The 24,037-nt window shown below is 39.2% G+C and overlaps 1 protein-coding gene across 1 annotated transcript in view; it reads right to left on the bottom strand.

Annotated features, from left to right (window-relative positions):
* The window catches only part of Idh3b (isocitrate dehydrogenase [NAD] subunit beta, mitochondrial), a 108,780-nt gene that overhangs the window by 46,470 nt on the left and 38,273 nt on the right, over window positions 1-24,037 (bottom strand). The window contains exons 3-4 of the mRNA XM_067143224.2: window positions 13,418-13,519; window positions 4,067-4,183 (exon numbers count right to left, since the gene is read on the bottom strand). Coding sequence (XP_066999325.2) covers window positions 4,067-4,183; window positions 13,418-13,519 — 219 coding nt within the window. The remainder of the gene's footprint in view (window positions 1-4,066; window positions 4,184-13,417; window positions 13,520-24,037) is intronic.

Below are 24,037 nucleotides of genomic sequence, written 5' to 3' on the forward strand. Positions count from 1 at the left end.
AATTCTCACGCACACATGTCTACAGTAATCACGTAAATCTGAAACAAATAAATGCACCTGTGATCTGTCCATTCCAGAGCAGCCAATACTGTTAGGCAGCAAGGAAGCATGCAACAATTTATCAGTTTAGCTCGTTGGTTGCGACACACTACTGCGCTTGCGCAAAGCTCGCAAACCGGAGCTCTAGCTAGCGCGGTGTAAATCTACTGTATAGTTGACTGTATTCCGAGACGTCAGTAACAAACATTCATTTTTTTCAATTTCTTTTAAAGATATGGTAATTAGGTTAATATTTCTTCCCAGTTATTGATGATTTTACATTACATTACTGACGAGTTTATAAAATAAAACTTTAATAGCATTGGATAATAATTATCTTGACTGCTTGGATAAAAGTTTTCATCCCATGCCCGGACACTTATGACGCAGTAGTAAGATAAGAGTCTAGCGATGACAACTGAGACATCGTAAATAATTCGGCTGAATAATTCCGTGGAAATCTGCGTTATCGTCTTGGATTTCACTTCGTGCGCAATAACACAGGAGCCGGCCCCATGGTGTAGGGGTAGCGTGCTTGCCTCTTACACGGAGGCCTCGGGTTCAATTCACGGCCGGGTCAGGGAATTTTACCTGTATCTGAGGGCTGGTTCGAGGTCCATTCAACCTACCTAGCCGGTATTTCCTGGCGACGTTGCCGATAAACGATAACTTACAGCCTTACGTATTTCAAATGGGAACTCATAATATGTAGGTGGTGAATAAATAGTACACTGTCTCGCGACCACGTTGTCAAACTGCCGATAGTCTACCGGTAAGCCATGCGTCGTACATATACCGGTATTATTTATTTATACGTTGTGCAACATGTCACAAACGTGACTGTGTTGCCAAATTGCCCATAAACCATACACGTATTTAAATTGCGCATTCATGTGCAACTTACGTTGCAGTTCCATTTACCTTTTAACCAGATTAGTGAACAAAATTTGGACATGTGACGATTATGTAATTAAAGGTTTAAAGTCCGATTTTTGTATTGAAAATAAAGGATGCGACGATTACGCGGTGGTGACGATTATATCGTGAAATACGGTAGTTTCGACCCACCTAGGGGTCATCATCAGCCATATTAAAGCGTACATAAGTTTTCTCGAATCCTAAAACATGTTATTTTTAACTGTAATAATCTTATGGATTTATAATTTATAAAGTGAAGTGTGGTAATGAGATGAGAAATGTTAATATGGTACAGGTGAGTAGTAATTAATAATAATACGAGGAATATATATACAAAAAAGTTTGGAACAAAGTACAAATGGGGTGCTTAGTGTTGTAAAAATTATAAACTCATGGATATCAGTAGTCCTCGTACTAAAGAATACAATGTAAAATAACACATATAAACATATATTCAAGTATGTACAAAGTCTGGAGAGTAAAAGGTGATACTCTTTTAATGCAGAGTTGGCTTGACACTGATCAGCTTTTAAGCATACTTGTATATATGTTTATATGTGTTATTTTACATTGTATTCTTTAGTACGAGGACTACTGATATCCATGAGTTTATAATTTTTACAACACTAAGCACCCCATTTGTACTTTGTTCCAAACTTCTTTGTATATATATTCCTCGTATTATTATTAATTAATACTCACCTGTACCATAGTAACATTTCTCATCTCATTACCACACTTCACTTTATAAATTATAAATCCATAAGATTATTACAGTTAAAAATAACGTTTTAGGATTCGACAAAACTTATGTAAGCTTTAATATGGCTGATGATGACCCCTAGGTGGGTCGAAACTAGTTGCATGCAATTTATAATATTGTAAATACATATTAGTATTGAATAGGTGGAAACATTTACTGTGTTACTATTCATATGTTATTCTCAGTTCAATACGGACCAACAACATAAAATTCATAACCGATTAACGGAGTCGGTAGCCGTTCCAAATTCCCAACTGTAAAGCATACAAACTGCTGTAGTGAGCGGGAAACATGATACACTCACCTAATAAATATGTTTGAAAATGAGGTTGCATAAATTACACAAGTATATAAGAATTTATCCTAGGGGAAGAGTATTGACTCTACTGTAGGTCATATTGGTCCAAAATAGGAAGAAGTAAAAATAAATCGGAAAATCGGAAGATGAGTAAAAAAACGGAAAGTTTCCGGGTAAATTGGAAGGGTTGGCAGGTATGCTTTATTAATAGAAAAATGGTTTTAATTTGCTTTTTATATATAATAAATTAATTCTACATAATGACGTTCAGTACTGGTACACCAAAGCTGAATAAGATAATCTTCACGTGCTGTTGGGTAGGCAACTCGCTCGTCAAAATTGTAATGTGTTTGCTTACCTTGCCCTGATTTGTAATCAGGTAGTTTTGCCTGTGTGTTGTATAGTGTGTGCCGCCTGGTATTAGCTGTATAGAGACATGTACAAAATACGCGACAATTAACACAGGATGAATTTCAATTATATTTTGAAGGAAAAAGATGTTAAATATAAGCAAAAAGGCTACATTTTAATTCATTATACTGAAAGTTTGAAATTCGTTAAAATGAAATATTTTAACACACATTAAATAGGGAAAAGGGAGGGGGCCTAAAAATAATTTTGCTATTCTGAACATTTCATTAAACTGGCGTTCGTTATAATGGCATTTTACTGTATATTGTCATTCATTTCATCTCATCTCATTAACTCCTCTGATGAGGTTGGCATCAGGAAGAGCATCTGGTCATAAAAACTCGCTACGAAGATTCATCTCACTTCATACCCAACACCGTAGACGAACGGATTAAGGGTTGGACATACATACAGAATTTGGAAAATTATGGTTCATGTTATTCTCCTTGCAATTTGGTTGCAAAGCAGGCGGCAATCTTGCCATACCCGCTGTAAATAGGTGTGACTCTAAGAGGATTAATCGAACGTATTCAACTTTGTTTTTAAAAAACCACAAACCTTATGGATTCACAATGTCCTTGACATACATGCCCTCTTTAGTGCGCTAACAACCAGAAAAATCTCCACTCTAGCTTTTTACGTAATTATATTTCTTGTTCGAGTTAAGAATTTAATATAGAGTAGTTGAGAAAAGCTCATCACTGGTAACCTACATATTTTGTAACACTTTAGATTCTGCCTACAATTCTAAGCGCTAGTTCTAAGGGACCACACATTATCCATGTTTGATTCTACCTTACATGAGTTACCCAAATTCATTAAATTTCACGATGAAATGCGATCAGAAAGTGAAGTACATAACTATAAATTATTATCGTTCTACGATGCGATTTTATTTGACGTAAATAAATATCACACGAGAACACGTTTACTTCCTTGTATAAATTACTTTATTTACACTGTACGTCACAACACACAACTATACACAGTAGCAAATGACACTATATACAACACTCAATAGCGGAGTACCCTGAAGTCGATTCTGACATGTACAGATATCAACAACACTGACGCGCGCATTGTAACATACTCTCTTACAACACTCTAATGAAACACACTCGAAACATCGATCAACCAGCTAGTCGAATGGGTACTCGAACGAATGTTCTTTCAATATTTAAAAATGTACATGGAAATATCTACAACATTCGCAATGTCTCTACATGTATCTGGATAATAAAACCTTACAGTAAGTTTCCAGAACCCTTCATATACACCAAATTATAGCACAATAAGTCTAACATATGAATATTATGGAATTTTCTACTGCTTTCGACCATATAGATTTTGAGGTTAAACAATAGGTATTTGAGGTTATGCAATTTTATACTACATATTTACAGAGGAACCATATACTAGTCATGTTTAACATTTAATAAAAGATAATTTAGCATTAAATAAACTATAATTAAAATATATTAACCATACTAATTGAAGGTTTTACACCAATTACGATGTTGTACCTATGACATTATACAGTATTTCAATATTATCAAACCTTTGCAGGTTCTACTTAATTACACCATGTATTAGGGCTACAATGTCAGCAAAGGAGCAATGAAAATAGATCTACTTACTTTAAGGCAGATACCGTTCTTGGCAATGGAGTCAGCTACATTTTCCAAAGGAGCACTCATTACAGGGTTAACTTCTGAGAAGAAGAAGGGCTCAAAGTCCACAGGAACATCAGCACTCTGGAAAGAATATCAAACTCTCAGGTTTCTTTTAAGAAGCATGGATAATTTTGTCCAATATACAGTATTTTTATTCTTGACCTTCTCAGTAAATTTTATATACCCTGCTTTTTACACCTTATAAATCCTTCCTCCACTCCTTCAGTTGGACATCTTGTAAATCTTATACTATTTGATAATCAATATCCAATACAATTAATGGAAAGGAACAAAAAAAATAAACATTAAGTTATATATACATAGCATCATGAAAAGGAATATGTAATAAGATAAATACAATGACAGGTCAGTGTGGGAAGATGGAGCAACAGGGAGAGGAGCCAAGACCAAACATGAAAACATATAAAGGATAAGGGCATTCTCCACATCACCATATACACCTATTTTCAAATAGATGGGCCCTCTCTTCATAAACACCAGTTCTTCTACATCCATTTCTTCTCAGCTCCTGACAAGCTTGTTACTGCTTCTCAGCTTCACCAGAAAGGCAGACTTAAACACTCAATGAGGGGTCATTTTGACAGGTCTTCAATCTTGATGTGAAAAGTGTAAGATACGTAGAAAGCTGGATAAACTGTGGGGAAGGGAAAGATATAAAAATTTTAATATGAATGCAGGTGATAAGAGGCTGGGAACACAGGACAGGCACAGAAGGAAAAAGGAGCCAACTGATCAGTATAAGCAACAGAATGGAACAAGCAAGTAACATATAAAGTCATAATTCGAAAAGACAGGACTATAAATATGAACACACAATGACAGATTGAGGTAGGAAGAGGGAACAATAATAAGAATAAACATGAAAACACAGACAAGAACAATTTCCACATTCCCATGCACTACTTCTTTCTTAGTGTTGAACCAGCTGCATGGGTCCACTGCTCTGCTACGTCTCTTCCACACAGCTCTCGTAGATGTCTGGAGGCTTGAGATCTACAACCTGTATGTCATCCCTGATGTTATCCATCCACTGTTTCAGTGGTCTACCACAGGATCGACACCCTCCAGTAACAAGTTGGTCTGCTGTTTCATCCTAGGAATAGTCTGCTCTTCTCACAACATGGCCAAACTGCCACAGCTGGGCCTCAGTCGCTTTCTCCACAACTGGGCCTCCAACATGTCTCTGATGTGTGCTGTCAATCATCAAATGATCATAGCAGTCTATTTGATGGACCATTTTCATCTCCATGGTGTGGAGGGCCCGTCCCCGATTCCTTGTTGAAAGTCTGCATTCTATACTGTACAGAGCTACTGGACACACCACTGTTTTACAAATTGTTGCCTTCAACAGGTCAGGCATCTTCTTGTCACAGAAAACACCAGAGTCTTGTCTCCACATCTTCTAGTACATTTGGCTCTTTCCTCATCAATCACAGTTCTTATGCATCAATTTCTTCTTAGGCACCAACAAGCTTATTTCTGCTTCCCAGCTTCATTAGGATGCCTGCAGAAATGTGTGCAAATAAGCTGGCAGTCTAAGTCAAATCCTCAAGACTGTGTGGTAAAATTTGTTCTTCTAACCACCATGTAATGTTCAGGAAGGGTATCTGTCTTCAATTCCTGACTTAAAGCCAAATCAGCCAGCACACTGAAGGCTTATCCCTGTTTTACTGTACTGTAGAGGTGTAAGTAAAGTGAATTCCATAACCTCTCCTACCCAGATGAATCTGATGATGATAATAATGGCCTCAATACCTGAAAGAACAGGAGAAGCAATAGTTGGAAGAAACAAGGCATCTTAAAAACTGCAACAAGGAACATTCAGGGTATATATCTTTTTTAAAGTAACTCGATGATATACTAAGCCTGTAAAGAAGGAAATTAAAATCTCATCAATCACAGATATGAAAAAGTGTTCTAATAAACAAAACTCACCATTTGGGAATTTATAGTGGGTTGGGTAGACAGGTAATTGAGTAATGATTATGACCCATGTACCTCTTAATTTTTCAATGGACTTGAACATATCATGGAAATAGAGAATATAATTTATTAAAATTTCAAGAAATACTTTAACAGTTTTAGGATTGTATACCTCAGCTGAAGCCGGCCCCATGGTGTAGGAGTAGTGTGCCTGCCTCCTACCCGGAGGCCCCGGGTTCAAATCCCGACCAGGTCAGGGATTTTTACCTGGATCTGAGGGCTGGTTTGCAGTCCACTTAGCCTAAGTGATTAGAATTGACGAGCTATCTCACGGTGAGATAACGGCCCCGGTCTAGAAAGCCAAGAATAACAGATGAGAGGATTCGCTGTGCTGACCGCACAATAGCTCGTAATCTGCAGGCCTTCAGGGCTGAATAGCAGTCGTTTGGTCAGACAAGGCCCTTCAAGGCTGTAGTGCCATTGGGTTAGGTTAGGTTATACCTCAGCTCAGTCTAACCTAGTCAGCGACTGGTGACAGACGTGGTGAGTTGAGGTGCCGGTAGAGCCGGTGTGGACTGTGACCGGTGAGTGGAAAAGTAAGATAGGAGGGAAGAGGAAGATGATAGGCGTGGATCAATATCATGCAGCTATTGGAAGATGGCAGGGGAGATGGAAAAAGGAAACAGCTAGAAATAAAGGAGGTAAAGTGGAAATAAGCAGGATGGGCGAGATGATACTGGTGGCAGCGGTGATTATAGTACTGTTAGCTATAGGAGGTGTGGAGGTGAACCCCGGCCCGGCTTCCAGTGGCAACATGAACTGGGAAGACGTGGAGGTCATAAGAAGAGTGGTGAAAGAAGTGGTGGAAGAAGTATGTCCGTTTGAGCAGATAAAAAATATGATGAAGGAACAAATGAAGGGATTTGAACATATGAGGCGTTGGATATAGGGAAAAACAGACGAGACAATGAACAAAGTGGAAACCAGCGAGAGAGAAATTATATCACTCAAGGCAAAAGTAAAGGAGATGGAGGAAGAGGTGGTGAAGCTGAAAGCAGAAAATGAAGACAGTAACCGAGAACGCAGGAAGAAAGGCTTATTTATATATGGAGTGCCGGAAGACACAGGGGAAGACAAAGTGCTGACAACCTATAAAGTTGTGGAAGTCATCCAGAAAATGATGAGAATTAACTTTAGTGAAGTTGATACTGATGATGAAAGTAGTGATAAGAGGCGCAGACAATATACATAACACAAAAATTTGGATTAAAAGAGACATGGGAAGAGAAGGGGTAAAGAATATAAACACTCTGAAAAAACATTTGGTCAGGGCTAAAATACAAGGGTAAAGAGCCTACATTAAGGGTCAACAATTAGTAGTATCCAATGGACTATGGACCAGAGTGTGGACAGCGAAGAAATTATGGGATATGGAAGAGAATAGGAAGGACGAAGGGGTAGTGGGGAAGAGAGTGGAAGAAAGGCAAGTCAGAGACAGTAAAGTGGGTGAAGACGGACCTGGAGATAAAGAAAGAACCAAAGAAAATAAGGCACTGGATCCAAGCTTGCAGCAAAAAGAAATTAACTTGACAGAAGAAGACGTGAATGATATTTTCAAATCGATCGACGAAGGAGCCAGGGAGGTAGCAAATGAGATGAGGAGGGAGATAAGGAAGGAGACCAGGGAATTAATTAAGGAGCTGACGGCGAAGGCCTGTGTGAGAGAAGAAAGGAAGATACAGGGAGAAATTGTGGGGGTGGAAACACAAGATGTGGCAAGAACACACAAACGAAGTGAAAATACAGCTGGGAGGCAGGAAGAAGAAGCAAGAGGTGCCCTGGCTAAAGGGAGAAGTTTGAGCCTAAGAGAGATATGGGGTAAGAAGAACAAAGCAATCTGCAGTAGAAAGCAATTTGCTGTACACATGAGTACAGTGGAGTTTGTGTGTTATTCGTAACTATGACAAGAGTGATTAAATAGTTAAAATAGTAGGCGGTAAAGTGTGTAGTGAATGAGGAAGAGAGTGACTGTAAATTGGATAGGTGTTAAGGATAAAGCAAATATGTGGAGATGGATGGTATACGAGCTGAGGGTCCAAGTTAACTGTGAGTGAATATGGTTCAAGTTAATGTGGTGAGCTGTCTGGATTCTAAAGATAATAAATATAGTGAGATATTAGAGTTTAAATGGTGAACAGTAACGAAACGTAAGGTGAAAAATTGCACACCGGCACTACAGTGGAGGGAATACGAAGCCAGGTTTGCACCTTAAGTAGAAAAACAGAGAGATCAGTGTTCAAGAAAGAATGCGCTGAGTGCGAACCCGGCCGGAAGTGATATACTCTTTGTTTAAAGTGCAGATGCAATCCGACACACCATTGTGCTATGCACAGTAATATGTTACCAGTTTAGCTTCTCATTGCCATAATGCCATACTGCCTTATACTAGTGCCAACAGACCATTCTGCCTCCTTGACATTTGATTATTATTATTATTATTATTATTATTATTATTTACATTAATATTGCTTTTTTCTCTTGTTTTGGTGTTAGTTATGTTTATTGTATGGGAATTATTATATATGTATGTCAGATTAAGCTGCCTAGGTTGGGCATTACTGTTTTTCTCCTGTGATAGATCAATAAGGCTTCAATGCTGTAGATTTGAGGAAAATAAAAAAAGAGTCCACAGTTATACCTCAGCTGAAGTACATGATAAAAACAAACAGAAAATTTATAACCAGCCACAGGACATATGGACAAAGGTTCCAAAATCAGATCGCATGGAATGCAAGAGTGGTAACAGTGAAGACTGTGCACGGTGAGATCAGGCTGTTTCAATGCCTTTATCCTCTGGAGGTATATGCAATGACTAAGCAGCAGGTTATGAAACCAAATTTCTGTAGCCTCAAGAGGGCACCCAAGCAAAGGATACTTAAATGCCTGAGGTAGAAGGGAAGAGATTTACAAGATCCAGACATTGTGTGAAAATGCCCACTAGACTCAACCTATTGAAAAAACAAAATTGCAATTTTGTCACTTTACAGAAAAAATTGCAATTAGGGAGGAGATATGCAATATTTACTCTTAGGAAGCAGTGACCACCAAGAACTCTTTGGGACTCGTACTACTCTTTGCGTAACAAGCGAGTGTTCATGATTTTCAAAGTTGTATAGAGCGAGCATGTGAAGTTTTTAATAAATTGTTTGAGTTCTTATGTAATTAATCTCCTTTCATCCTTCTACAATATTAAGGAACAGTAACAATACTATTATTAGTGTGCCAAGTGCAATTTATTTGTTTCTACGTAAGGTGCAATAGTGACGTTCTTTCAAAACGTGCATGCACGCACATGCACCAACCTCCCCCCGCCAATGTGCAGGAGCCAAGCTTTCTGTGACGTGGTCTATGGATGCTTCTGGAAAGAAAATTTTGAATTATTGTGAAAATTCAAGCTTAAATATTATTGGTTAAAGATGATGGTTTAAAAATCCGGCACCATCACTGGTTGTTTATTTTCGCTGATGTATTTGTTTTGCTGCACGAGTGCATGTTCCTTCCTGGGGACGTGGCTTAGCGTGGCATGACTTTCTCGTTGGGTCTGGTGTAGACCAGATATGGGTCTGGACTTGCTCTGCTCCATGGGGAACCTTCCTAGTTTGTGGAGTAGGCTTCCTTCTTTAACTTAATGATGTAATTTTGATTTGATTTCTTTTGGATGCAGGATTTTTCTACTCTTCTCTTTAATCTTTGGAGTTATATATTTTATGTGAAAATGTTGTAGTTATTGGCTGACTCCATGTATTCCTTCAACTTTGTAAGGCAAACCCGTTTAAAGTATTGTTAATCTGATCTTTAACTTGTAATTTCTTTATAAATCTTGGAAGCATGACCTTTAACATTCTGCCAAAAATCAGATGGCACTTCTCCTGTATCATACATCTTACACACCAAAGTGGAATATCCTCACCATGATGGTTTCTCGTAAGGCGGTCACTATTTCTGAGGTTATGTCATCAATTTCTGGTGCCTTGTTCCTACTTAGGTCTCTCAAAGCTCTGTCGAATTCTGAGTACAAAATTGGATCTCCTATATCATCAGCATCAACAGCCTTTTCTTGTTCCAGAAACCTATCATTTACTTCCTTACCTTGATACAAGAGTTGGATTTGTTCCTACCATATTCCTGCCATATCTTCTTTCCCTAGAACTGCTCTCCTATCTGAGCTCTTAATATTCATGTGTCTACTTTTCTTTTCTCCAAAAAGTTTCCTAGATTTTCCTGAATGCAGCATCTACCTTTTCTACACTGATACAGCCTTCAATATCCTTGCACTTCCCTTTCAGCCATTATTTCTTAACTGACCTGCACTTCCTATCTACTTCATTGCTTAATCACCTGTATTCTTTTCTGCTCTCCTCATTTTTTGCATTCCTGTATTTTCGCCGTTCATCAATCCACGTCTGCTTCTGGGAATGTCTTGCAATCCAACACGTGATTTCTGAATCTCTGCCTAATCATAATGAAGTCTATTTGATATCTTCTAGTATCTCTAGGTCTCCTCCACGTATACAGCTGTCGTATGTGGTGTCTGAACCTGCACTAGTGTGGTGGGCATCGGCTTGGTGTCTACCTTCACAACGATAATCCTCTCACCATGCTGGTCATAGTAGTTTACCAGCTGCCCTATTTTCTTAATCATTATTAAACCAAGTCCCGCATATCTCCCAACTTATCCACTATTTTTTACTTACGTGATCTTACCTTTCTTCCTAATTTCTTTTTGAGCAGCCCTACTGATCTCATTCTTCACGACTGTCCACTCTTCATCTTTTGTGGTTCAATCAGCCTTTTCATTTAATCCTTGTGCAACATATTCCATGAAAGAAATCATTCACTCTTTTCTTTCAACTTATCTTGATCCAATCTTCATGCATTCCTTCCTTTCTTCAGTTTCAACTTCAGATGGCATTTCATGCCCAACAAGTTGTGGTCAGAATCCACATCTGCTCCTGGGAATGTCTTGAAATCTAACACGTGGTTTCTGAATCTCTGCCTAATCATAACGAAGTCTATTTGATACCTTCCAGTGTCTCCAGGTCTCCTCCACGTATACAGCCATTGTTTGTGGTGTTTGAACCTGCACTACTGTGGTGGGCATTGGCTTGGTGTCTACCTTCACAACGATAATCCTCTCACTATGCTGGTCATAGTAGTTTACCAGCTGCCCTATTTTCTTAATCATTATTAAACCAACTCCCGCATTTCCCCCCGTTTGATTTTGTGTTGATAATTCTGTAGTTGACTGATCAAAAAACCTGCTCTACTTGCCGACATATTCCACTTATGCCAACTACATCTAACTTTAGTCTATCCATATCCCTTTTCAGATTCTCTAACCCACCACAATAATTCAAAGTTCTAACATTTTACTCAACTCGCAGAATCTCGGTATCCATCCTCCTGATGATTGCCCCCTCTCGTGTAGTCCCCACCTGGAGATCTGGAGGGGGAACTATTTTACCTCTGGAATGTTTTACCTGGGAGGAAGCCATCATCAGCACATCATTCATACAGACAGAGATGCATGTCCTTGGGAGTTAGTTATGCCTGTAGTTTCTAATTGCTTTCAGCCATGTAGCAGTATCAACACAACTAAGCCATGTTAGCCAGGCTGAGTGGTTCAGACGGTTGAAACACTGGCCTTCTGACCCCAACTTGGCAGGTTCGATTCTGGCTCAGTCCGGTGGTATCTGAAGGTGATCAAATAGGTCAGCCTTGTGTTGGTAGATTTAGTAGCACTTAAAAGAACTCCTGTGGGACTAAATTCCAGCACCTCAGCATCTTCAGAAACTGCCAAAATAGTTAGTGGGACGTAAAGCAAATAACATTATTATTTATTAAGCCATGTTAAATATTATTACAAGGCTTATTGATCAATTATCAAGACTGTCACCCATGCAACATCTGAAAGACTGCCACCCCTCTTTCGGCAAACCATTTGTTAGACTGGTGTCTCGACAGATACCCATCCGATATGGTTGCACCTACGGCTCGGTTACCTGGTTCATTGGGACACATACGTGTCTCCACTGCGGCAAGGTCACAAGGTTCACAGGGAAGGGGAGTAACTTTTTTTTTTTTTTTTTTTTTTTTGCTAGGGGCTTTACGTCGCGCCGACACAGATAGGTCTTATTGCGACGATGGGATAGGAAAGGCCTAGGAGTTGGAAGGAAGCGGCCGTGGCCTTAATTAAGGTACAGCCCCAGCATTTGCCTGGTGTGAAAATGGGAAACCACGGAAAACCATTTTCAGGGCTGCCGATAGTGGGATTCGAACCTACTATCTCCCGGATGCAAGCTCACAGCCGCGTGCCTCTACGCGCACGGCCAACTCGCCCGGTAGGGGAGTAACATTAGTAGATGAATAATTTTCATTGGATTTAAAAAAAAAAAATTAGGTAGGATCGTAATATGAAAATTAGAGAGAATATTTATGACGACAGTTTGGGGGAAATTTTCATTATAAGTAGAGGAATTTTTTTGCTAGTTGCTTCACGTCGCACTGACATAGATAGGTCTTATGGTGACGATGGGACAGGGAAGGACTACGAGTGGGAAGGAAGCGGCCATGGCCTTAATTAAGATACAGCCCCAGCATTTGCCTGGTGTGAAAAATGGGAAACCACGGAAAACCATTTTCAGGGCTGCTGACAGTGGGGTTCGAACCTACTATCTCCCGAATACTGGATACTGGCCGCACTTAAGTGACTGCAACTATCAAGCTCAGTAGTAGAGGAATTAGGGACCGGAATAATTTATGAAGAGAGATGTGTGATGGATTTCCAACTTCTTTCAATCACTTCAGATATTCTTTTTTCTATTAGCTTTATGTTGCACCAACACAGATAGGTCTTACAGCGACGATGGTATAGGAAGGGGCTAGTAATGGGAAGTAAGCGACCATGGCCTTAATTAAAGTACAGCCCCAGCATTTGCCTGGTGCGAAAATGGGAAACCATGATAAAACCATCTTCAGGGCTTCCGATACTGGGGTTCGAACCCACTCTCTCTTGAATGCAAGCTGATAGTTATGTGACCAAAATTGCGCGACCACTTGCTCGGTCATTTCAGAGAAAACAAGGTTAACAACTAATATGGAATATAACACATGGGTGAAGTCCTAACACAGATCAGTGGTGATTGACTGAATGAGTCATGTTACTATTTCTTTATACAATTGTGGCTGAAGCCAACACTGAACAAATTGTTTTGCACTAATTTATTTTCAAGTTTTGTTTAACCTATCACATGCCAGTATCGAATGAATACTGTTTAAGTTTGTTTCAAATGTTTATGTAGCTGGTTATACCTTGAAAACCTCCTGTACTGCATACATCAACTCTGGCCCAACACCATCTCCAGGAATCATGGTACAGGTGGTACGCCCTTGAGGCTTGGATACTGGTGCTTGCTGGAGAAAAAAAAAGCGAAAACTGTTATACTAGACTAATACTGTAACAAATTAGCATTTTGATATAAAGCATTCTGAAATTTGATTAATGGTTTAAGAATCAATTCTTAAGAACATATGACATCCTACTTTGTTAAGGTTCTACCGAAATAATGAACAAACTTTCTTATACAAAGTTTATGAAGTTTAAAACTTTGGTTATGCTACGTATGGCTTTACTTCTAAATTGACAGTTCACAAACCATATGACCAACACCTTATCTATATTGCTAACAGTTCACTACTGTAAAAAACAGCTGATGCAGCAAGACGTTGATAAACCAACTTAAACCAGCGAGGATATATGTTCTTTCAGTGACTTAACTTTTAACAACCTGGCTTGAGCATGATTTCACACAACGTCCCACACAGCACAAGTCAAGATTCTTCAAACTCGTAATATAACATTATAAAGTCTAAATGAACATGACCCATTTTAAGAAGGGATCAATTTGGTGCCTTATTTTACAATCAACAAAAAAGACTTTTGGACAACAAGGACTTGATATTTTAGCCTTTATATAGTTTTATCCATTTCTTATTAAGTGATACCTTTCTCTTTTAATTTTAAATGGTATTTAAGCTATAGCTGATGATGTCTAGGATATAAGGATGGAAACATGTACTAAGTGATTTTAATTAAGTTGATATTTGTGTTGTAAGGTGGGACTTCTGTAAACTCTCTTATAACCAGTAAACAGAGCCAAAATCAAACATAACATCAATTTAGAAGATATCATGTTCAGAGCATCTCTCTCTCCAGTCATTCCACTCATGACTGAGTATTGTGACCCAAGGACTTTGTTGTTTCTTTTGTAAGCTGATGCCATTCTGCACAAACTTGCGTTTTTCGGACAGTAATTCTCCCTAGTAAATCCATGATCTCTCTTACTTGATCAACCCAACTTTTTGCAACCCATCCTCATGACCTTGTGCCAGAAACTTTTCTAGAACAATTATTTTTTCCAGGTTGTCATCCTCTCTTTTCATAAAGAGACCAAAGAATTGCAGGATTCCCTGGTACACAACTTGGCATAGAGTTTCTTGTATTCCAATTTCCCGGATGACAGAATCATTTGTTCACCTGACTGCCCACAGTATTTGCAACATCCTTCTCCAACACCGCATTTCAAAGGCATTGATTATTTCCTGGCTTTCGCTTTTATGGTATAAGTTTCGCATCCATACAGGAAGATCGAGAACACAAGCAAATGGACTAATCTTTTCTTCGTATTCATAGATATTGCTCTTTATTGCCAGAAAACAAAAGAGATCATTCTAAATTAATTTCTTATCAAGCCTTAAGTGGGAGAACACAACCAACAGGTTTGTCACCATGGGGCACTCTAACAGAAGTCATAGTAGACCTGAAAAGACAGAAGAAACTACGAGAAAAGTCCTGGTATGAGGGTGCTGCCCAGAATGACCTCAAGAATTTGAGTATCTCTTGTGAACTAGTAGTGGTACCAGTTCTGATGCCAGATGACTCTTTGCTTATATCTCAACTGTTAATATGCCAACTTGAGTTCTTGTAAGTGCACTGTGTTCTTCTGCTTCTGCAAATTTCAAAGAGGCTGATGTTAAGTAGAAAAGAATTTACATTAAATTTTGCATCAGATTCAATAAAACTGCAGGAAGCCAAATTGAATGCTAGAGGAACCTTTAACCCGCACAAGAAAATTTGGGTGGTTTAAACATTTCAAAGAAGGTTAGGAATCTGTGGAAGATGACAATCATTCAGCCGACCATCATTACGCATAACTTCTGAAATGACCACAAAAGCAAAAGATGACTGAGGGAAGATGTGAGGTGCAACAGAGACTGGTTATTGCAATATACAATGCATATAGTGAGGGACTTCCTGACAAGAAACAACATATCCACTGTTCCACAGCCCCCCTACTGGCCTGATCTAGACCTCCCTGCAACTTCTACCTCTTCTCTAAAATTAAATTCTGGTAGAAAGGGCAGAGTTTCGACTCCACTGAAGAGATCAAAGAAGACTACCATGAGTGCTTCCAAAAATGAAGACAACTGCTAGAATCACTGAATTCAAGCCCAGGGTGACTAATAAATATGACTGTGGAAATTAAGCATTAACACGAGTATTCATGGTTTATGAGCAAATTCTCGGAAATTCTGGGTAACACCTCATAAGTCACAGTTTAAAAAAAAGAGAGAGAAAGATACATATCTTATGAAGGAATTTGTTCTACGTAAGAACTAACAATAGCAATGCAGATAAATAATAAGGTCTTTAATAAATACAGCGAGACCTGCCTAAAGCAGTGACCAGTCATTCTACCAAAAAAATGGTCGTTAGTACAGGTGGCCACTGAATTGAGGTCACAAAATTTTGAAATTGGGGAAGTGCTCTATTTCATCACATAATCAGCTACAGTAGGACATACAGTATATTGAAAATAGCAGCATGTACTGCATATAAACAATAGTGCAGGGGTGCAAATAAGAATAACATATTTATAAGTTCATCAAAAAAACTACAGGCCCAATTTTCATACCTGATTTACTGCTTATAGGGAGAACGGCATGACTTCTTGAGATGCCCATTTTTAATGGGTTCTGTTGGGGCAAAGGTGGTGACAGATGGTCCATTCAAATTAATAGTCCTTCAGTTATTATTTCAAATAATACCATGCTTTTGTGGGTAGATTTTATTCGATTTATATAACCAAAATCTTTTGATTACTTTTCCCAAATGGCAAAATATTTCTTTGATGTGACATACTGACGGTTACTGAAACTAACTAGTTTTATGTCATTTCTTAGACAAAACTTGCAAATGAAAGATGGCAGACAATTGTATTCAAACAACACAATGCGACATTCTCGCACGTTCCAGTACGCGCTCTCTAGTGAACCAAGATTCGTGGTAGGGAAAATGACGTATGCATCTGGTCGCACATGCGTATCAGAAGATTCAGGTCAAACTTGTAAGATTATAACTACATTACACACATCGCAAAATACTACCAAATTTCTAAAACTTGAAACATCTATTGTAGAATGTAAATTCTTTGGCGGTTTTCCTTTAAATTCTGTCCCCATGTTACTGGAAGCAGAAATAATTTATAGAGACCCGGGGCATGTACGAACTCACTTATTTGCAGCCCTGGAATAGCCTATTTTAAATGTATAGTAGAATGACGTTTTCTTAATTCCCCTGATTTATCATAAAATCTTTCAGTGTGGTTTGTTTTGTAGTATATGCACATCTCTTCTCAGCAGCACCTTTTCCATAAGATTATAAAAGTTAATTCGGAAGTGACACTGAATTATCGCTGTACTGTTCATATAAAACAGAGGTACTCAGCTGGGCGCCCGCTGAGCCCAGTGTGGCTGGGCTGGCCTCATGTAAATGAGGGTGGCTTACGTGGCAGCATACGTCACAGTGAAGCGAGAGAGTGAAGACACTTTGCAGGAAAGTAGAGCAGTGATGTTTGATTATAACTATGAAACTCTCCCCCACCACTCAGCAAAATGCTGAATGGGGTACAGTATTAATTAAAAAAAAAAAAAAAACCAAGAGACAAAGCTACAATTGCAAGAAGACAGGTGTTTTCAAGATATTCCGGTTTCATTTAAACTGTGATCGTTATAAACAGTCAGTTTTATTTTCTTACATTTATTTATTCAAAGGAAACTGGACGTTATAATTTCTGTATTATAACTTACAAAGATACAAGGTTTAAACATACAAGCTACAATTTAAAATTTCTTGCACCGGGCGAGTTGGCCATGTGGTTACGGGTGCACAGCTGTGAGCTTGCATCCAGAAGATAGTGGGTTCGAGCCCCACTATCGGCAACCTTGAAGATGGATTTCTGTGGTTTCCCATTTTCACATCAGACAAGCATGCTGCGGCTGTACCTTAATTAAGACCACGGCCGATTCCTTCCCATTCCTAGGCCTAGGCCTATCCCATCATCGCCATAAGCACTATCTGCGTCAGTGTGACATAAAGCCAATTTTAAAAAAATTGCCACAGGTGTAGAATGTGTTGGAAAGTGGAAAGTGTTTATTGAAGACTTTATTTGTAAACCTTTCGCAATACTTACTGTATGATATGACGTATGGTGATAATGTTTTATTTGTAACGACCTAACCTGTACAGTGTAATATTTGATAACATATTGTATTTGTAAATAGTAGATTTCAGTTCCATGTTTACTGGAAGTGTCCAGAAAAATTTGTGACGCGAATTTTTTGAACAGGGTGTGTTGCCTTTTGTTGGTTATGTATTCTAGAAAGTATGTTCTGACTATTCTGGAAATGGAAGATTCGGGATCGTGTGTGTTCGAGAAAGTATGTTCAAGTTCGCGACTGAAGTCAGAGTTGTGATTGGTGAATCTGGGTGACGATAGGCGGGCTCATATGTTATGATTGGGTACTCCAAGGCCAGGGTTTCCCTTATAAAGAGTGCGAGGAAGCATTTGGTCTGTCTGTCTGTCTTGGTCTATCAGCAGTCTATCTGGTTGTCTGAAGTCGTCTCGCTACCGGGATGGGCCACCTTGTGGGTAAGCACTCTTTATTTCTGTTCCAGCTTAAATTTCCTGTAATGTTCGCTTGCTTTTCATATAGGAGTCTGCCCTAACCTCACCTAGATTCGTCACTTAAATATTCATGATGCCTCAGCTTTTCAGCTGGGCTTGCCTGTTTGTTTTCGAGGCATTCCCCGTTCCTTGTTTCGCTAAATATGTAAATTGTAGTTTAATATATTTACCTTGGGGTTTTGCCTCTGGTAGTTCCGTGTCATTTGATGTACGCCTGAGTTTTTGAAAAGTACGTTTAACTTCACTGTAAATTGTAATTGCGTACCGTATCACGTTTCTTCTCACTTACTAATTTGCATTGTACAACTAGATTTGTAACTAGATGTATAGTTTGTTTGAATCTTTGAACTTGTAGGAAGCTATGGTCAAAGAACATGTATTAATAATTGGTGTGTGTGTCAGCCGAACACGTAGGTTGTATTTTATTATCGTTGTGTGTCAGGTACTTTCCACATGGCGGAATTTGTTCGGAATTTATTTGTAAAATCCAATTGTAAATAATATTTTGAAAATTAAGGATTACGGTTGATTATTTCTGAATCTGCGACCTAAGCCGCAGCCTCTTCCCACCTTCCTAGTTTATTGTCATCTAGTTGGCCCTACTGATATTTACTAAAGTTGTTATCGGCGGAGCTCTGCATAGTTTCAGCTGATGTTTCTCTGAGTGGTTTTTGGTATTGTGCAGTTGCTCTTACTTTACTCCCTTTGTGTTTAGTGCTTTGTTTTGTGTAACCACTGTAGTAGCGGTTACAAAAATATTACAATTTCTTGGATGGGAATGACAGTATTTCCATTAAAAAAGTCAAATTCATGTTATTCATTCAGCAGAACATAATATATTTACATAATTCAACAAGTTTACTGCTTGATTTTGTACAGTGTTGTAGTGTTATGTGACTTTTCTGTTCACTGAATTTCTGAAAATGATATGTCCGATGATAATAGCTAGATTCTAAATGGTGAGGGAGTTTCATCACGAGTGAGGACATGGATATTTACTGTCCAAGGTTAAAGTACAACAACAATGTAAATACATCTACCGAATGGATATACAGTATGCCGTCAAATAAATAACCTAACTGATGTTATATCTGGAAAGCATGATTGGATTGTTGGTGAGTTTATTAGATAATTTAAACCCATGCAAACACAAGCCACAGCTTATCCATCTTAACCCTGTATTAGATTAAACATGCTTAAATTTTCCAGCTAACTCATTCCTGGTTGCCAGTGTTTCGCCCCCGTGTGCCAGGCTGGGCTCATCAGTTGGTTCCTAGCACACCTACCGAGATGCATGGCTAGTGCATACCGTGAAGGCCAGGCATCAATTTTTGGTAGTGAGACAAAGTCTCTCATAATGCATTGGCACTGCCGGTGGCTACAATTAGCCTACGCAGTGGCCTCCGTGGTATGCACTAGCCATGCGTCTTGGTAGGTGAACTAAGTACCAATGATGAGCCCAGCCTAGCACACGGAGGCGAAACGCTGGCAACCAGGAATGAGTTAGGTGGAAAATTTATAATGTCCAATAATGGACCATTTATATTGGTATTATAAATTTACTCATTCGGAACAAATATTCCTGATTCCCCATGGGAATCAACATCTATATCATATCTGATGGCCAAGCAGGCATCAATTTTTGCTAGTGAGACAAAGTCTCTTATAGTGCATTGGCACTGCCGGTGGCTACAATTAGTCTACGCAGTGGCCTCCATGGTATGCATTAGCCATGCGTCTTGGTAGGTGTGTTAGGTACCAACTGATGAGCCCAGCCCAGCACACGGGGGGTGAAACGCTGGCAACCAGGAATGAGTTAGCTGGAAAATTTATAATGTCCAATAACGGACCATTTATATTGGTATTATTATTGACTTATTTCCTGTTGCTCCTCCTGGAACATAAGGCTTCCATGAAACACTTTCATCTGTTCCTATTGTTGGCTAACCTCTTCACTTCATTCCAAGTTTTTCCCACTGATAGACATTCCTCTCCGATCGTCTTTTTCCAGGTCTTCTTCGGACGTCCGCGCTTTCTAGCGCCTTGGGGGTTCCAGTCGAGCGCTGTCTTTTCAATGGCTCCAATGGGCTTCCTTAAAGTATGTCCTATCCAATGCCATTTTCTCTCCCTTATCTGCATTTCAATTGGCTGCTGATTAGTTTCTTCCCATAGATCTTCATTTGAAATAACATCCGGCCATCTTCTGTTGATGATACGTCTTAGACAGCGATTAACGAAGACTTGCAGTTGTTTAGTTGACTTCTGGGTAACTTTCCAAGTTTCACAGCTGTAAAGCAGAACGGACTTAACATTTGTGTTAACAAGTCGTAGCTTAGTTTTTCTAGAAATGTTCTTGTTTCACCATATAGGATACAATTGAACAAAAGAACCATTTGCTTTCCTGATACGACTCTTAATGTCTTCTTCGGCTCCTCCAGTCATAGTAACCATACTCCCAAGATATATGAAGGAGTCTACTTGTTCTACCTCTCTGTCATCTATAGACAATTTTTCATCAATCTTGGAATTGACCCTCATCTCCTTGGTCTTATTAATATTTATTTTAAGTCCAGGAATTCATTACATACAGTACAAACATATTTGAGGTTGAAGGCCTAACTCTTTATTGAATCCGGTCAAGATACATAATTGCCATGAACATAAATAACTTATTTCTTACAACGCCAATTGAAAATGATAATTTTGACTTCACTTGGCGCTTTGGATATTCTCAGTTGATATTCTCATCCTTTGCCCAACTCAATTATTTTTTAAATGGTGCTAAGTTATTGATAATATGGTCATTTGGATATTTATACAGCCAACTCATCAATACTTTAGTAACTAAACAGACTGTACCTGCGTACACAAAAAGGATAAACACCTGTACAATGTCCCAAATCAATACAATTATTTTGTACCACATTATTTTCTACAAAAGCAATCTGCCTACTTCTTCTTAGTCACAATACTCATGTCTGACGAGGAAACCTCATGAGTGTGAGGTCGCAGATGCGATGTCTAGTATGGGGCATATGAAAGTGGAGTAGTAACAATTGAGACAGGGAACAATATTAGCTGCTAATGATGCAACATGCGCATAGAAGGGCAACAGAAAACGAGTGTCCAGGCGGTGCAGAGATCAACCTTTTATGGAATGTACGTGTTACACTTCACCAAATAGACTTCATCGGCGTTCACAACCAAAACAAATCTTTAACTTGCTCAATGAGCACTGAATGAAAAATGATGCGCCACAGTGATCACAAAAGTTAGCGCCAGGAAGATCAAAGCTGAATGCCTTGGGAGTTATAAATCATTCAGGACGATCAGCTAGGCATGCACTCTTGGAGAATGTATAGATAATCATATTGATATAACGTGGTGACGAGAACTGATGGAAAGTGATGGCATGGAACCGAATGCGAACCAGACTGTCGTGCAGTTTATTGTGAAACTGGCTACCCTTTATTGCATAGCTGCTGATGGTGTGATAGTATGTTTTGCAGGCACGAAAAAAACAGACATCCAGAATTTTCATTTGTTCCGTAGTTTTAGGTGGTATGTATTGCAATGTCACACACTTTCCAGGAGGGGTGGTTTTCTCAAACACAGTATGGTTTTTATTGGCAGACCAGGAGTCAAGCAACAGCAAGTTATTTTCACCAACTATGGGCCAAAAGTAATGTTCATAACATAGCTGTAGCTCTGTTAAGCCCATATTCCCGCTCCTGCTTGGTGTGACATAAACATTCCCTGATGCCCTTGCTATGTCCAAGATACATGATAGAATCATTGGAGGCGAACAACCTCCAACTTCTCACAGCACAATAAATAACTTTCCAGCCAATTTACCATCCAGACTTACAAGCAGGAATAATTGTATACTCATGTGTTAGGGCATTGACGTTCGTTGCTCGTGGTGTAACTCTCTTGGTTCCTCTAACTGCCAGGGTGCTTTTTATATGCATTTCCTGATCAAATCCCGATTAGTCAGTCCTGAAAACTAATTCCGCACTAAACATGGGGATAAGGTTGTTTACCTCACCTGCAAATGGTCGAGCCGATTCTGCAGTTTGCTGTGCATCATCAAGTTGCCGCTTTGTTTGGAATCTCATTATTTTGTGTCATCCAATACTGTACATCTGTTTAAAGTTGTGCAGTCATCCACTACACCCCTTGAAGTCACTGTAACCTATGTCCTGCGCAATTTGATGCTCATAACATAGAAAGTCACTATCATGCACATTATGTCATTTTTCTCGAGCGTCCTTGAATCGTGCAAACAAAAATGTTTTTAATAGGTTTGCCTTATCCTCCGTTGAAGTACCATAGCTTTTCTTATGCACCATGCGGTCATATTGCTGCAGACTTATTAGAAATCTGTTAGTAATAATTTTTCTTTTGCTAGTTGCTTTACGTCGCACCGACACAGATAGGTCTTTTGGCGGCGATAGGATAGGGAAGGGCTAGGAGTGGGAAGGAAGCGGCCATGGCCTTAATTAAGGTACAGCCCCAGCATTTGCCTGGTGTGAAAATGGGAAACCACGGAAAACCATTTTCAGGGCTGCCGACAGTGGGGTTCAAACCTACTATCTCCCAAATACTGGATACTGGCCGCACTTAAGCGACTGCAGCTATCGAGCTCGGTAGTAATAATTTTTTATTGTATTGTAGATGCTCATTCACGTACGTAATTATGTCTTGTACCCACTTACTGGTACTTCAACTTTGTTCTTTACTATGCTTCACTGGAGCCGAGAGTTGTAGCTTCGACATGGACGATGAACTACATGCCTGGACATCTATTTCTATATCACTTTCATCCATATCGTCATCAGTGCAATTTGCACGTGCAATGTCCAGAGAGTCGAGAGTATACGACACTACAGATTCCACTGACTCATCTTGAAAAAACGCTAATACGTCATCTGCCATTTCCTTCTCACTCTGCGAAATGTTTTGCGCTTCTTCCTGACGCAATGTCAACGTCTGCAACTGTTGCTGTAGATATAAGGCAATGTTTGCTTTGTTTATGGTTGCAATTTCACTGGTTTATATCAATACCACTAGCAATATAACACTGTTGAGATGTATGTGTTGACTGTGTCGTATAACTGCATCTCACAGCCTCACGCTCTGTTCACTTTCGGATACCTATAGTTCCACCCCCTCTTGCCATTAGCAGCCAATACTGCGCATGCGGGGTGGACGACAGATGAGGCTTCGAAAACATTCAATACCATTGGGAGTTTGCAACCTTGCACTAGTGAGGGTTCCTTGTGAGTATCGTAATCTCATGCTTAGTTTACTATTCAAAGGAGTTCACCAGCAGTCGCCATTGCCTACGGTTTTCTGCTTTCCAGATTGCCAATCGAAGTGGTTCATGTGTTAAGTCTTTGATCTGGTCTATCCGTCTTCTGAGAGCTCTTCCCTTAAGCCTGATTCCACTTATTTTTCTGTGGACAAATAATTTTTCAATGCTATTTTCTCTTCTTAAAACATGTCAAAAAACAGTTGAAAGGCGATTCAGGATACCTTTTCCATTATGGAGGAGTTAAGATTTCTCCAAGAAAGGTACTAGTAAAATCCTCTGGCAACACCACATTTCAAATGCATCAATGCTCTTTTTGTCCTTGGCCTTTATCGTCCATGATTCACAGCCATAAAGAAGACTGAAAATACTAAAACACAAACCAGATATTTCCGTGGGTTTTTTACTAACTGCTGTCATGCTAGATCGTTTGGAGCTTATTCATAGCTACTTTTCCAAAAGCATTTCTTCTTCTGATCTCTTTCTCGCAGTTGCCAGTGTTGTTCAGCAAGGTGCCAAGATAAACAAATTCATTAGTAATATCTAAGCCTACTAGACAACCACTAAATTGAAGCTTCATTCCTTTATCAA

The sequence above is a fragment of the Anabrus simplex genome, chromosome 3 (assembly GCF_040414725.1).
Source record: "Anabrus simplex isolate iqAnaSimp1 chromosome 3, ASM4041472v1, whole genome shotgun sequence".
In the NCBI taxonomy this organism is placed as follows: domain Eukaryota; kingdom Metazoa; phylum Arthropoda; class Insecta; order Orthoptera; family Tettigoniidae; genus Anabrus; species Anabrus simplex.